This window comes from Ceratotherium simum, chromosome 8 (genome assembly GCF_057802395.1).
Source record: "Ceratotherium simum simum isolate JZ-2026a chromosome 8, ASM5780239v1, whole genome shotgun sequence".
Lineage (NCBI taxonomy): Eukaryota > Metazoa > Chordata > Mammalia > Perissodactyla > Rhinocerotidae > Ceratotherium > Ceratotherium simum.
Window position 1 is genome coordinate 72,790,696 of NC_141907.1, and position 16,615 is coordinate 72,807,310.

The 16,615-nt window shown below is 41.0% G+C and overlaps 2 protein-coding genes across 7 annotated transcripts in view; one reads left to right on the forward strand and one right to left on the reverse strand.

Annotated features, from left to right (window-relative positions):
- Positions 1–16,615, forward strand: part of HERC3 (HECT and RLD domain containing E3 ubiquitin protein ligase 3) — a 106,095-nt gene that overhangs the window by 77,813 nt on the left and 11,667 nt on the right. For 5 of the 6 annotated variants that reach the window (XM_087434578.1, XM_087434579.1, XM_087434577.1 and 2 more), the window contains 3 exons: positions 854–1,020; positions 3,420–3,486; positions 4,221–4,303. In XM_087434578.1, coding sequence (XP_087290704.1) covers positions 854–1,020; positions 3,420–3,486; positions 4,221–4,303 — 317 coding nt within the window. Of the gene's footprint in view, positions 1–853; positions 1,021–3,419; positions 3,487–4,220; positions 4,304–7,359; positions 7,468–16,615 lie in introns of those variants that run through there. The other variant, XM_087434581.1, reaches the window with a different exon arrangement.
- Positions 13,318–15,624, reverse strand: NAP1L5 (nucleosome assembly protein 1 like 5). Its single transcript, XM_014787882.2, has one exon. The coding sequence runs from the start codon at positions 15,517–15,519 to the stop codon at positions 14,992–14,994; it is 528 nt and encodes a 175-aa protein (XP_014643368.1). The 5' UTR covers positions 15,520–15,624; the 3' UTR covers positions 13,318–14,991.

A 16,615-nucleotide genomic window follows, 5' to 3' on the forward strand; every position in this document is an offset into this window, starting at 1 on the left:
TCCCCCGACTTCTGACTTTGCAAAGAGGGGAGAGTAACAAAGATAATAATTTAAAATGTCTAAATAATGTATCCAGTCTTCATTTTTTACCTGTTGCCAAGACCTCATAGTATATTTTGTCATCAGCCCCATTTCTGTTTCTGGTAGGTAAGATCTAAGTTTTGTTATCCTTGAAGGGTAGAAAGAGCAGTGTGGTAAAGAAATTGGTTTTATGACATGTGGAAAATAGTAATCAAATATGTCTTATTTTAATAACAATGATAGTGTGTGTCTGAATACTCATACAAACACACACACTTTAGTTTTGAAAATTCAGTAGGAGAGCTAAGTTTTAAAAGGCATTCTAATTTCAATCAGACTCTAATTTAGTTCTTTTAGTTCTACCAGACTTTTCTCCCTAGATCGGCACTGTCCTAAAAAGGTAGCTGTTGGCCACATGTAGCTATTTAAATTTGTTTTATTTAATTAAAATTAAATAACACTAAAGATTCATTTCCTCAGCTATACTAGCTACGTTTAAGGTCCTCGGTAGACACCAAGGCTGCCGTATGGGACAGCACAGAGTGGAAGGTTTCCCTCATTGCAGAAAGTTCCATTGGACAGCATTGCTCCAGATAACAATATGCTGTCCCCTCTGTCACTAGATGAGCTATAAATGCTTAACATTGTCCACATGGCATCTTTTGGGGGATAATTGAACTGTTATCAGAGTGTTTCTCTACTTCAAAAGATAACTAAATATTAATGAGATCTTTATTCTTTTATACTGAAAATATTTTGAGGTAAATGGCAGAGTGTGTTGAGGGCTGCAAATGCTGCATTTCTGTTTAACATATTTGCATATGTACTTAAGTGTTTTGTAGAGCACAACTGGTTTCACTTGATTGGCATAACCTGTGGACTAGCTATCTACAACTCCACCGTGGTCGATCTCCACTTCCCGTTGGCACTCTACAAGAAGTTACTGAATGTAAAGCCTGGCTTGGAAGACTTGAAGGAGCTGTCACCCACTGAAGGAAGGTACAAAGCTAAAAGATAGCAGATTGGTGTGGGAAACTGCTCTGGCTGCCCCTCCTAGGGATTGAAGGTTGAAAATACCACGTGTACAAGTTTGCGCTTATCAAACCATATGGTTAGAGTCTGTTGTGTATGCTTTGTCTTAAGACATAGCTGTACAGCCTCTCGCTTGACGTATTGCCTATGTTACTCTAAGAGCAAGAGGAAAAAAAGGAAAAGGGAGGTCATAGCTCCCCAGGAATACAAAATACTCTCTGCTTTCCTTATCCTGAACAAATAACGACTTTAAGACTTGTCATGGTCCAGAAATACAAGGGGAGAAACTATTGAAAAGGGGGTCTTTTTGGGGGAAAAAATAAAAAAACAAAAATAAAAACCAAATAGTTTAATTGAGATATAATTCACATACCATACAATTCACCCACTGAAAGTGTACGATCCAGTCACGTGTGTATTCAGAGTTGTGTAGCCATCCACCACAATTGATTTTAGAATGTTTTTATCACCCGAAAAAGAAACCTGGTACTCCTTAATGATCATCCCAATCTCCTTATCCCCCACGCCCTAAGCAACCACTAATCTACTTTCTGTCTGCATAGACTTGCTTATTCTGGATAGTTCATATAAATGGAATCCTACAATATATGGTCATTTGTGTCTGGCTTCTTTCACACAGCATGTTTTCATGGTTCATCCATGCTGTAACTTGTATCAGTATTTCATTTCTTTTTATTGACAAATAATATTCCATTGTATGGATATTATGCATTTTGCTTATCCATTCATCAGTTGATGGACATTTCGGTTGTTTCCACTCTTTGGCTATTATAGATAATGCTGCTGTGGACATTCTTGTACACATTTTTGTGTGGACTAAAGTTTTCATTCCTCTTGGCTGTATACCTAGGAGTGGAATTGCTGGGTCATATGGTAACTCTATGTTTGGCCTTTTGAGGAACTGTCAGACTATTTTCCAAAGTAGTAGGGCCATGTTTTGGTTGTTTTGTTTTTTTTCCTATTTTTTTTTCTTTTTTTTTGTGAGGAAGATCAGCCTTGAGGTAACATCCATGCCAATCCTCCTCTTTTTGCTGAGGAAGACTGGCCCTGAGCTAACATCCGTGCCCATCTTCCTCTACTTTATGTGGGACACCACCACAGCATGGCCTGACAAGCGGTGCGTTGGTGTGCGCCCGGGATCTGAACCTGGGCTGCCAGCAGCGGAGTGCATGCACTTGACTGCTATGCCACGGGGCTGGCCCCTGTTTTTTTCTTTCTGGCTTGTAAAACTCCTTTTGTTCTGAGTTTCTCTGTATTGATTTTGGGTAGCATAAGATCAAGTATGTAATAAGACACCATATCCTTGGCTTTCTGTAAACAGCGTAATCTTTTTGGTTTCAATGGAAGGAACATCCCTTTTCTGGAGAAAGAGTACTGGTTTTAAGATGGAGATAGAAGGGTAGTCTCTAAGATACCCTCTGGAAATGAGATTGTCACATCGCCAGGGTAGGACACCAATACTGAGAAACCGTAAAGGATGTGTGAGGGATGGGGACACAGAGAGAGGAAGAGAAAATTTGACAGGAATATACGAAAGTGGCAGAGGAGACCCACGCAGTGTTAATTTTTTGGTAACTGAAAGAGAAGGCTAGAGAATGACAGAAGTGTGTGCTATTTACTTTGCCAGCCTGGCTGAGAATGATATATTCCAAATAACGATTTGGCTGGTTAACTGGTAGTGGATTTAAATTCCACACTAAGACTTTTCTTCCTGGGCAACTCTTGATGGAACTGCTAGACTTGGAGCTCCTAAAGAAGAAAGTGTGAATGAGGTCTGGTTACAAACATATATTCTCTTGAGAGTGAGGATGTGACTGTTGTTAGCATAAACATATTCTTTTTGTAAGAGTACATGTTTCAGTATTCTTTAGTGTGACAGGGTGTCTTTACCATAAAGAGCCCCTTGCATTAACAAGTAAGCCATTAAGATCCCTAAGTGGGTGAAGTGACCTCGTGGTGAAAGGATTATCCTACTAATGTGTATGGATGAAACCAGTCTGTAGGGCCACTGCAGTACCGTTTCCTCACATATCTACTTCCAAGCAAATACCACGGTTAAGTATGTCAGATATAACACAAGTCAGAACACAAGTATGTCAGATATAAATCCATCTGAATTTCTTCACAAATCTAGTAAGACTTGTCGGTAGGAAAAGAGAACAGGCCTACTGCCGTATTTCTTTTCAAGGTACAGGTAACATTATCTGTCAGTCTGGATTTATGTTCATTCTAGAATCTTCTTTTATAGTTTTTCCTTACAAACAATCTGGACATGTGACTGAGGTAGAAACACTGTTGCAGTGTCTGATTTGCCTCCTTCCCTTTCTCCATCATTCCTTGATCAGGAGTCTTCAAGAACTTTTAGATTACCCTGGGGAAGATATTGAGGAGACTTTCTGCCTCAACTTCACGGTAAGGATTTCCACAGTTCACTTATGATTGTGGCAGTCTCTTTCATCGTGCTTACAAGTCATAATTAATATTAGTTTTTCTTCAAATCAAAGAACAAATTCAGAGACTTCTCTGAGACAAATTATTTTATTCATAGTGTCTTGAGTGTTACAGGAGTTCAGTAAATGTGTTGAATAAGTGAATGAATGAATGAATGATTAATCTATGCACTTAAGAAAATTTCTGAAACATTAATCTTAACTCTTTACTCCTGATACATATATTTCTTTTCTAGAGTTCATATCTTTTTCTCCTTGATTGCATTTATTGGCAACGCCATGTCTTAAAACAAAAGATATCATTTTTTTTGGAGGAAGATTAGCCCTGAGCTAACATCTTTCACCAATCCTCTTCTTTTTTGCCCATCTTCCTCTAATTTATATGGGACACTACCACAGCGTGGCTTTGATAAGCGGTGCGTGGGTCTGCGCCTGGGATCTGAACCCGCGAATCCCAGGCCACTGAAGCAGAGCATGCAAACTTAACCACTACGCCACCGGGCCGGCCCCCAAAAGATATCTTTTAAGGTGCTGATGTTTTCTAACTCAGCTTCTCTCTCTTCTCTCAAGAATTTCTGTAATGTTAAATAGTCATTAAGCTACATTTGTTACTAAAGCTTCTCTCAGTCATTTGGGTTCTAGAAGGATAAATGGTGAACAAAATTGAAACGTTTCTTTTTTGCCCCTTAAATATAGATTTGTCGAGAAAGCTATGGAGTGGTTGAACAGAAGAAGCTGATACCCGAGGGAGACAAAGTGACTGTGTGCAAGGATAACAGGTTAGTCTGACCTTGGACTATTGCAGATGTTGCTACTTTATTTCTCTGCAGTTTTGCTTTTAAGATCAAGGTTGAAGTTACGTTTTAATCCCTTCTGCAGAGGAAGGAAGGGTGATAGAGCAAGAATTTGCTGATTTCAATGAATTTTTAACAGTAGAGGAGGCACCAACCTAGATTCAAGAGATAACTTGTTTTCATTCTAGATCTGCATCTTATTGGCTTTGACCCTGAGCAAGTCATGTGAACTGTTTGATCTCAGTTTCTCATCTGTAAGGTCGGGTTGTGGGTCGGGTTGTGATAACTGCCCTGCCTGCCTCATGGGATGGTTGTGAGACTAAAGGGAAATAATTTATAGGAAAACATTTTGGAATGAATGAACTCCCAGCATCTAGCACAGGGTTTCCAGTACCCAGCAGAGTGCCTGGCACAAAAATGCTCAGAAAATATGTGTTGAATAAATGAATGTTATAAAGATGCTTACTATTACTGTTGTTTTACTGCTGAAGAATTTGTAATATAGGTTTTAAGTTATTCTCGCTGCCTCATGAAAATTAAGTATATCTGATTTTTCATGATGATTCGTAATCTCTGTGTTGCCTCTTTAGAGGAGGAAAAAAGATTCCATTTTGTTTATTTTTGCATTAAATTATGAGTGAGTTTGCTGGAAACCCGCATATCAGTTAATTCAGTTTACAAACACTGAGTGTCTGCTGTGTTCTAGGCATGTTGCTGGGTATAGGGAATAAATAACTTCTATCCTTGAAACTCAAGATTAGTCGGGAAGGGTCAATGTAAGTGAATGATTGCAGTACATTATGGTGCACGAGATAGGCGAGTATATAGGCCATGTGCCATGGAACCAGCAGGGAGAGGCTACAACACTGGCACTGGACGCTGAAGAATACAAGTGGGGGGAAAGCATTTTAGGCACAGGGAATAATGTGAGTCAGGACTCTCAGGCTTCACACGTGATAGGGAATGAGGGGTACTTGTTGAGGGAAGGGGCAAGTGTATGGATGGAGAGTGGGTGCAGTAGCATCAGGGTGGAGGTTGTCAAGGCCTGAAGTGGGACTTGGATTGGGCCATGGTTGATGTCTGTTTTAGAAAGATAACTCTGGTGGCCATATGGAAGTAGACTGTGTGCAGGGAGACCCATTAGATGGCTGTGGAGGTAGCTCAGTAAAGGGCGGCGAGGGCCGGAATGAAGGTGGCGGGAATAGAGAGTCAGCTACGTGGTTATGCGACCAGCAGGAGCTAGTGTCTGATTATTTATGGATGATATGCGAGAGGCACATATTGATAACAACACTGAGGTTTCTGATTTGGACCACTGACTAACAGGAAACAGAATCTGTGGAGCAGGGTAGAGGGGAAGAAGAATTCCATTTTGGATATGTTGATTTTGACGTGTCTGTGTGATACCCAGGTAATTATTTTTAGAGCTTAAAACTTCTGTGTATCTCAAGAAAGAAGTCTTACATGAATATTTTGTTTGTTTAGTTACTTACGCCAACCCCAGTCACCAGTGAATTTGAGGTCACTTACAACAAGAACCACAAAGTAAGAAGTAGTGAAATAAGTAAAAAGCGACAGGGAAAATGTACATTCTTAGAGGAGCTATATATATTAGAATAGAAGGTAAAGCCTTGAGGTGAGGATTTAGGGATCATGAGCACATTGGCTAGAGTTAAAGCCACTTGGCTTAAGAAGTGGTAGGGGTGTGAAGGATGAGAGAATGGCAGTCTCCACCTGGGATGCTTGTGAACGAGGAAAACCTTCACAGAGGAAAGCAAAGTTTCATTTAAACTGTGGAAAAACTTACAGATGTAGAGAAGTTGGATGCTGTTTGTAAGCACGTTGGGAAATTAAAACTAATTCACTCTAGGCTTTAGTTGGCTTCTTACTGTAAATAGTTGCAAAGATGGAAACAGAGATCCTATGAAAGTCATTGACTCCAAGTGATCTGCCTTGGCTTTCTTCCATAAATCTTCCCTTTTGAAAACAGGAAGGATAGGAAAACTGACAGACCTCTACCTGCACTCCTTTACATTTTTAAAGACGATTAAAAGCTAGTATGATCTATTGTAGCATTCAGTAACCTTTTTGTCATGTAAACCTTCCAGACCATCCAGGGAGCCTCAGATTGGGGGAACAGTGAGCTACAGTACCAGAGTTAAGTGAAATGGTACACAAGTCCCTGAGTACCCAACAAAGAAGGGTTTAGTGGATCAGATTATCTTGACTCTAGAAACCTAATATAGAGGCTAGTCTTGTCTCAAGTAGATATTTCCATCAAAACTCTTACTTAATAAGAATGTCCTGGAGCTAAGGGCACCGTCCTTTCTTTATCTATATGACATCAGTACTTTTTTTAACAGCAAATGATTTCATATTTTTAATAACAGGCTTATTATTTGATATAGTCTGATAATGTTTCTAGAATTAGGAAATTTATGGCAGATCATAAAGTGGATTTGTTGGCCCAGATGATTTCTCTTCCCTCCTAGTTTTGATGATCACTTTATAACATTTATATGTACATATATAGGTACATAGATAGCCTTTAGTTTTTCAAAGGATGTCTGAGCTTCTGCATCAGGTTTCAGACAAGATAATGTGCACATCATTTGTGCGAAGCTAACAGTGAGCTAGGCCCGCAGCCTGAGGAAGGGGAACATTCAGAACATCTTCATACTCCGGTGAGTCATCAAAACGCTGTGTGTGTGTGATACACCGGTGGGGAAGAGAGGGACCTAGTGCAGGCGTAGGCTGTGTGACGTCGTCTGTGGTTGAGGCAGTTGTTGGGACTTAAAGCTCTTTTTTATATCGTTATAAAATTATTTCTGTTAGAATGCTTTTTGTCTCTGCCTTTTTTGCTCTCTGTCTCTTTCTGAGGCTGAGTTTTTCTCTCTTTCTGGCTCTCTGCTTCTCTCTCCCTATCACTGGTACTGTCTTTCCTTATTCAATAGACGTTTCTTTGAATCAACAGTTGAATTGACTCAATAGTTGAGAGACAAACTGTGCAGGAATACTGAAATATAACCCCGTTTGTTTAGGGTGATAAGCTGTTCTCATATGCAACCATAAATGAAATATGAAGACAAAATTGAGTGGTTGAATTTGAAGGAGTTCGGAGAAATCCACTTGGACAGATGCATCTGGGAGGACAGGTATGGGACAGAGTGAGGCTGGGAAGCCAACTAAGATTTGGGCACTAGAAAGTCGAGATGAGGACACAGAAAGTAAAAGTACTCTGTAAAGTGATGGCTGAATCTTGCTTGTTATTTCAGGCAGAGAACAGGAAGGAGGGCATGAGATACGAATGCTGGGTAGGGGCGTGGCTGGGGGAAGCTTCATTTGGACGACCCACACTAGCTTAGCTGGGGGATTAGACTGTAGAAGTCTTTGAAAATTAGAGAAATTTAGACTTCATTCAACAGGTAATAAGAAGCCATTTGTGGCTTGTGGTTTGTGAGCAAAGGCGTCGCATGATAGAGGTAGGTCCATGGCACACTTTCTTTCTTCATCTTCTTTTTTTCCTTCTTCACTATTTATATCTGTTGCTGACACACACACACACACACACACACACACACTCACGGACATTGCTGAGCCCCACGAGCGGTGCTCAGAATCAGTGTGGAGAGTATGCTTTTGTTTAAAAGGCATGTGGGTTCCTTTTCTCTTACTTTGCAGTTACTTGCCCTTAACTGACTTCAGGGTTGCTCCTACAAAGCATTTTCCATAAGAATGTTCTGACGACACACAGGTTCTTGAATAGAAAGACGATATATAAATTTAAGAGAGTAATAAGAAGTAACCCACATTATTCTTTTACTATATTACAAAACTCCATTATTCTGTTACATGACTTTCTAAAAACTAGCTTCAGAAGTTTTCAAGTCTCTGTAAAATGAAGAATGCTGTCATTTAAAATATTGCCAGGCAGAGGGGATGTTTCCTATTTTTATTGCCAAGACATTGTGTTTGAGATTCAAGTATGAGCAGCTCCTGTGTTAGCTGAAGTTTAGGTTCTGGCTGCTCTGGGCCACTAGCTCTCATCCAGTACGTGGTGAGCTGTCGCACATGCCTCTGTAATTGGTGACAGGAGGCAGACCCAGCTGCTGTCACACAGTTACCTGTTCGACAGGCTTCCGAGCACCTAGCGTGGTTACTGCCATATTATTTAGTGTCGCTGTCATGGTTAGGGAGAACCAGAAAGAGACATGAGTGAATTTTTTCTTTTTCTTTTATGCTGCAAAAAGCAGCAGTCTTACCAGCGAAGCACATTGAGACCCTGCTAGGAAAGGTTGTCTCCGACTGTAGAAGATTCATTATTGCAGCTGTCCTTTCCTTTTGTCTGTATATGCCGTAATGTCGTCACTGGGGGTCCCTTTTGGGTATTTCTTAGATCAGTTTAAGAAAATTAAATGAAAGAACGATAAAAATAATACCTGTTGGGTGTTTATCTTGGGCAGTTGTGTACACAGATACTGCTGGCACTGAAGTTGTTTTTGTTAACTAAAATATTTGTTGTCACCACTGCCCTGGAGGAATTCAGTGTCCATAATTGATCACATTCCATGTGGTCTTAAAATTGCTTTCTAGCCTTGGAGAAGAGCTGCAGACAGTCAAATGAGTTACAGTTGTCCCCCCTTATCTGCACTTTCGATTTCTGTGGTTTTAGTTACCCGTGGTCAACCACGGTCTGAAAATATTAAGTGGAAAAGTCCAGAAATAAACAATTCATAAGTTTTAAATTTTGCGCTGCATGTTCTGAGTAGTGTGATGAAATCTCATGCCCTCCCACTCTGTCCCACCCAGGAAATGAATCATCCCCTTGTCCGGTGTATCCACATTGATAGGCTACCTGGCATTAGTCACTTAGTCGCCGTTCTGGTTGTCAGATCGACTGTCTCCGTGTTGCAGTGTCAGTGTTCAAGTAACCCTTATTTTACTTAGTGGCCCCAAAGTGCAGGAGTAGTGATGCTGGCGATTCAGATATGCCAAAGAAGAGCCATTAAGTGCTTGCTTTAAATAAAAAAGTAAAAGTATCAACTTAACAAGGAAAGAAAAAAAATCATATGCTGCAGTAACTTTTATTACAGTATATTGTTATAATTGTTCAATTTTATTATTATTGTTGTTAATCTCTTACTGGGCCTAATGTATAAATTAATATTTATCATAGGTATGGATATACAGGAAAAAACATAGTATATATAGAGTTCGGTACTCCCCTTGGTTTCAGGCATCCACTGGGGGTCTTGGAACGTATTCCCCGTGGATAAGGGGGGCCTATTGTGTAAGCGTCCAGGTAAAAAAAATATCTGTGGGTGATTGCTGGTGGCCGCATCATAGCCAAATCTTGCCACAGCTGGTAGTCACATCTGGATAATGACTAGTCATGGTTAGGTATTTCTCACACTCTATAACATGGTGTTATTGCCGTTAATGAAAACTCCATATCATTATAGAGTCCCCCAAATTTACCTCAATTTAATGTAATCAAATTAAATGCAATTAAATGGATATCTTCCCCTATTTCTCTTATATTAAAAAAAGGGTGGGGGAGAGAATCGTAAAAAGACCACACAGTGAGAAATGCCAGGCTTAAGGTAAGTGCTCCAGGGCCGGCTCCGTGGCTTAGCGGTTAAGTGTGCGCGCTCTGATGCTGGCGGCCCGGGTTCGGATCCCGGGAGCGCCCCGAGGCACCACTTCTCCGTCCAACGTGAGGCCGAGTCCCACGTACAGCAACTAGAAGGATGTGAACCTATGACATACAGCTATCTACTGGGGCTTTGGGGGGAAAAAACTGAATAAATAAAATCTTTAAAAAAAAAAAATAAAAAAAAAAAAAAAGGTAAGTGCTCCAGAAGGCACCTGGATTCCATAGAGAACCTGAGAATAAAACTCATACGTGACAGACGCTTCTAGCTCCTTAAGCTCTACTGAAGTTAGGACTGCTGACAGACTTCAGTAGATCTTTTGAGATAGTCTGTGAGAGGTGTAATCTTTAAGATCTGCTTCATATTTGCACTGGGCTGTTGTCGGAATAGCAGATAATTAAAATGCCGGGAACATTTCTTGAGTGCTTGCCATGTGTCAGGCACTATTCTAAGTACTTCACATGTAATCCTCCCCACTTTACAGATGAAGAAACTGAGGCACAGAGAGGCATAAGTTGCTTGTTCAGGGTTACACAGCTAGAACCAGGATTCACAGCCAGAGCCAGGATTCCAAGCCAGGTGGTCTGAGTGAGAGCTCGTGTTGTGTGAGCGTCGGCAAGCCACCTCCTCGAGGCCACGACCAGGCCTCCAGAGTTCCCGTCCCCTCCCACCCAGGAAGAAAAATGAGTGAGAAGTTTGCTGTTTTCCTTTCAGGCAGATTGTGCAATTTTTTAAAAAACAAAGTTGGCATAGTTAGAAACGTACTATATAGGTATAAAATTGTATGTCTGAATTTTTAAACTTAGGTTGAATGAAACAAAGGTTATATTTACAGTGTTATTACAAAGCCCTCGTGGTCACCCTTAATGGCTGCACAGTCTACCATGTGAATGTTTGTTTTCTATTCTTTCATTTTTGGATATTTGGCTTATTTCTGTATTCTTTTTTATTTCCCTTTCTTTTTTCTTTTTCTCTCCTCTGTTTTTAATAAGACGTATTATATCAAGCGTCTTGTGTGTAAAGCTTTATTTGCCTTTAAAGTTGCTTTTTAATGATATGGTCCCAAGGGTGAAACTGAATTAGTGTATATCATTTTGAATCTGTTGATAGATATTTTTGCTAAATTGATTTTTCTAATGAATGGTACCAGCTTATATATTATCATCAATGTATGAGAGTATCCATTTCACCTAATCCTCACAAACACTGAGTATTCTCTTAAAAAACAAAAACAAAAAACTACTTTAATAAATTTGATCTCATTTGTAAAATTTTGTATTTCTTCCGCATATAGGCTACTTTACATATTCTATACAGCATCGGTCTGTTTACCTCTAATATATTTTCTGCTTAAAAAAATGAATTAGATAGAAGTGGTTGCACAACATCGTGAATGTACTAAATGCCACTGAATTGTTCATTTAAATAGTTAATGTTATGTTATGTGAATTTCACCTCAATCAAAAAGTGTGTATGTGCAGGAGTGGTTGTGCCACACTTGGGCAGGGGGCATCAGCCTGCTGGTTTTCTGCGTAGTGCTCTTAGAGACTAGGTTGAATGTGTGTTGCATGCTGCCTTTCTTTCTGCCAGTTACTTTGTGCGTTGCTGACTAATTTGGGCTTGTAATGGATTAAACACGGTTTCTGAGTGGTAGTGTTTGACCCACCTTGAAGGGAGGGGATCCTGCTAGATGTTAACATGGCAGTTTTATGGCTGCCTGAGGAACTATCAAATAAGCAGTGCAGGAAACAGAGGGTAAAGATCAGCCCAGTTAGGAAATGGTGGAAATCGCTTGACATTATGAAGGGCGTCGTAAATGTCCCTGTATCCTGGGAAAGGTAGCAAACAGTGGTGTGACTGGTAGCTAGAAAACCCTGTAGCTAAAGTTTTATCATAAGTGAAAGAGAGATTGCTGGCCTGAGCTTGCGGCGTGCTCCAGACCTCGCTGGAGCCCTGGTCCACTTACTGCTGCCCTTTCAGGATGAGTCTTTCTGCCCCACACAGGGCGGCAGTACTTCCTCTGCTGATGTCCTTTATGTGTGTCTCTACTGGGACTAAATGATCTTCATATGATTTGTATGAGCTCTTTATTATATTAAAACTGTTAACCCTTTGCCATCCATATATATTGCGGATTTTATTCTGTTTGCTGTTTGCTTTTGAAAATGTGGAGTGTATTTAAACCTTTATAATTTATTAATTTTTGTGTTGTCTGTTGATTATTTCTTTTGGTCTTATATCACGCTAATCTTAGCCTTTTCCTGTCTGTTAATTGATAAATACTTAATGTATTTTCTTCTATTAAAAGTTATTTTTTAGGCTGTAGTCTAAGGTAAAAATCTGAATTGTTTCCATATTGCTAGTTTTCTTAGCTATTCTTACAGGTGAACATCGGGGTAATTATATTAAGTTCCAGATCCAGTTTGGGTTTTGATTTGAAGTGTGATAAATTAAAAGTTAATTGGGAAGAATTGACACTTTTGTGATATTCAGTCTTACTATCCAAAGATCTTTTTTACATTTCTTTGTGATAGTCTGTTTTTTCTTTTCATATAGGTTATACATATTTTTTATTAGAGGTTTTTTATATTTTTATTTCCTGTTTCCACTGTGAGAGCCTTTTCCATATGTTTTGATCATTATTAGTGCCTAGAAATAGTTATTGGTTTTTGTATATTTATCTGGTAACCGGTCAGTTCCTCAGACTTATTAAATATAATAGTTTTCATTTAATTCTCTTGTATTTTCTGTGTATAATCACATGCCTGCAAAAAAATTTTTTCCTCAATAATTACACCTCTTGTTTGTTTCATTCATTTTTACTTTTTTTGCTGGACCTAGAAAAATATTAAATGACAGTCTTTTATTCCTAGAGATAAATAAATATTGAATTTTATTAGATTTTTTTTGCTTCTATTAAGATAATCATCTGATTAAGATAATCATTGACTTTATATGTAATTATTTTGATTTTCTCTTTTGGTTGGCCTGGCCCTAGGAAGATTAATATTACCTTAAGGTTTTACTCAACTATTGCCATTAGCATAGGTCAGAGCTGCCTTCCATTCCCTAAGGTAAAGCAGTCTAAATTTTGCTTTTGTCTAATTTTAACTCTTAAGGGAAATGGAAGAAAATGCATCTGAGTTTTAAAAATTTTTTGGAGTCTTTAATTTTATTATTATTTGTACTTCATTCAGAATGCCCAAATGTAAAGTTGAAATAGCATTCTTTTGTATATTCATAATGTCACATGAAAGCCTTTTTATCCTTTCTGGGAGGATATCAAAACCTGATTTTTATATTGAGGAAACCAAAACAAGATAGGTTTTTGAATTTCCTGTGTTTCTGAATTAAAGGCCACATTTTTCTCTGACAATAACGAAGCGTAAACTTAAGAATATAACGATGTCCATTTTCTTCTCTTTTGTAACTAGAGAGACAAGGAGGATTGAATTTCCAATCAGTGTCTTTATCTTTCATGTAGTAATAATAATAATAATAGTGATAGCTGAAATTTCTGCAGCACTTAGTATGTGTCAGACACGGTTCTGTGGGCTTTTATGTGTATTAACTCACTTGTTCTCCATAATAACCCGTGAGTAAGGGACTGTTACTATGCCCTTTTCTAGATGAGGAGAAACTAAACACAGAGAGATTAAGTGAATTGCCCAAGATTCATTGCTAATAGGAGGCAGAGCTGGGATTTGATTCCAGGCAGGCAGAGTACCGAGTCCCTTTGTTTTTGGAAAATACTGCTTTATTAACACCACAGTGGTAAACAACTTTATGCTTATGTTTATAGATCACTGGGTCACACGCAATTCAAAATCCACAAAGAAGCTAAGAGTCTTTATATTAAATGTGTCCTTCCTAAAAATCCTTGACTGTATGCCAGTCTATCCTCCAGCAGTAAAATTTGATTATGCACCATTTTATATTTAATATGTCACATTTACGTAGCAAAATAATGAAGGCACAGCTAATACAAGCAAACTTAAACCCTTTCTACTTCTGAGCTGGGGGTGGGGACACACACTTGGATTGGTTCTTCAAGTATATATTTGTTCCAAACATTAGCTTCAGTGAAAAGTTCTGATAATTTTCACAGCTACATTTTAAAAGCTACAGGACAAAAAGACTTTACAAGGATCAAACTACATAACACTGGATACACATGCTTGACAGAATTTGCTACGTTCTACATCTCTTCAAGTAAATTAATATTTCTAAAATGCTAGGTAAAGGGATTTAATACTTAAACATTTGGGGTTTTTTTTTTTTACACTTTTGTAAAGAGACACTACCCAGAAAACACATAAATATGAGACTGTAAATAACGAACACATTATTGTTGACAATATTATACAGGTTATACACCCTCCTTCTCGGAACCATGTTGTTTCTCTAAATTCAAATATTCAGAACATTCTTTAGAATTTGAAGTGGCAGTTTTCCAGCCTTATTAACAGTACTGTCATGATCTCCATCACACGCTTGGTTCCATCACTCTTCTCCTAAGTGTAAAGCTGATGTCTGGGTTACAAAAGCAAAGTCTTAAAGATGGGACTTTTCTTGGGTTCTGGACTGGAAAATTTCAGGACTAATGAAGAATTAGGCATTGAGAACATGTTCAGTCTTGGCTTGGGTGTTCCGTGTGTAGTGTGATGACAGTGTGATGAATGAGTCTCAAAGTGACATTCTTTACTTTACATCTACGTGACACCCTTAATAAGCCTCAGTTCCAGTCCTCAAGAAGACATCATGAAAAAATTATTTTAAACACATTTTCTTTAACATCTTTTGATATATTTGTGTTCCAAATGAAAATCAAATTTGAAACGGGCTGGCCAGGATCTGATTGCTTCAATTTAATATATTTTTGGGAATGTCAGAATTGATTCACATTGTATTTTGGTCCAAAACCTGAGCCTTTTTTAAGTCCACCCATATATACATAATATTTTTAAAAAGTAGCGTTTTTGTCTTCGTCGTCATTCTCCTCTTCAGTCTCTGCCCCGCTTATTTCCTGGCGTCATCAGACAAGGCAGAGTGGGGACCCTCACCTTTGGCACCCTTCGCCGCAGCCTCCTCCTCCTCCTCTTCCTCCTCTCCCTCCTCCTCATCCTCGTACTCCTCGTCGTCGTCCTCCTCCTCCTCCTCACCCTCTAAGGTCCATACACATCCCTCCATCTCACCGGTGAGCTCTTGGATCTTAGCAAGTAAGGGCTTATAGATGTCATTATACTTTTTTTCCAGAGCCTGAAATTCCTTATCAAATTTGGCTTCTATCTTATCGCATCGCTTCTGCAGCTTTTTGAGGGCCAGGACTCGGCATTTTACCGAGTTAGGCAGGCTCTCGATAAAGTCATTTTTAGGCTTTGGTGCATTCTCGGCAGGGGTCTGGGGCTCCTCTGCCGTCTGACCGGCCGCGCTGTCCAAGTCGCCCGCCTGCGCACCACCTTCCGCCATTACCTCCTCCGCCGCCGCCTCTGCCGGCGCCGCCGCCGGGCTGGGCTCGGCCGGCCCCTGGTTCTCCGCGTCTGCCATGTCGGAGGAGAAGCCGCAGTGTCGGGGCTCCCGCAGAGACCCGCGCCGGAGCTGCTCCGGGCGATCTGGCGGATGCGGCAAGCGGCCGTGACGTCGGCCGCGGCCGTGACGTCGGCGGCGGCCCCGCCCTCGGGACTCCGGCCGCTGACTGGCTCCGGGACGGCTGACTGCCGTGCCCACTGCTGCGCCGGCTCTGTGCTGTTGCTACCCTGCGGGCTCCCGGGCATTGCCGCCGACGTCAGAGCCCGTTTCTTGGATACCCCTCCCGCAGTCGGCCCGCGTACCTGCGCCCCTGTGGAGCCGGTGTGGGAATGGCTTCGGGGGCCGAGGCTCTGTCTCAGGAACCGCTTGGCTGGCTTTCAGTTTGCTCCTCTGTCCCCCCCAGGTCCTTGTATACATCTGTCTGTCAGTACGTCTGTCTTGGCCGTTGTCCGCATCTACCCGGGGCTGGCGTTGGTTTGCCGTGGTAGGGTGTCTCTAGCTTACTCTTGTGGGGTCGGTTTGGGCACCTCTCAGCTTCCTCCGAATTCCGTTCCAGAATGTGGAGGCACGGGAGAGCTGACTCCATTCCACCCGCTCTGGGACCTGGGTGCACGTGTGTGGGTGGGCAGCTTGCATGTCAGTGTGCCCACCCAGCAGCCCCCTTGGCCGTTTCTCAGCCTAGCGGCATATATCCTGGTGGCAAGGTCTTGTCTCGGCAGGATGGACCCCGGAATCACTTTGGGAGCCGTGTGGCTGGGGAGCCTCAGGACCCCGGGTATCCTGGAATGTGTTTGAGGAGGTCCCTCAGTGTCCTTGGCCTGTGGGGAGGGATAAAGTTGGAGGAGGGCCAAAGACCAGCAGGGCCCTCCAAGGCCTGCGGCCCAGCGCGGGGGCCGCGGCTTACCCGCTGAAGCGTGTGCTTAGTCCTGCGGTTCCCTGGGGACATGCGGCAGACACGTGTACACACAGCCGCTGTCCCCAGAGCGTTCCACAGCTCAGCATCTGCTCTGTGCGTCTGGCCTGTGATTTGTATCTGAGAACATAAGAAAAAGATCTTGAATAGCCAGCGAACTCTTGTTTTTTAATAGCAAAGTGAGTAGATATTTTAGTTCTT

What these genes read in the sequence shown, in the direction of transcription:
- NAP1L5 (XM_014787882.2), bottom strand. Translation starts at nt 15,519, where the DNA reads ATGGCAGACGCGGAGAACCAGGGGCCGGCCGAGCCCAGCCCGGCGGCG.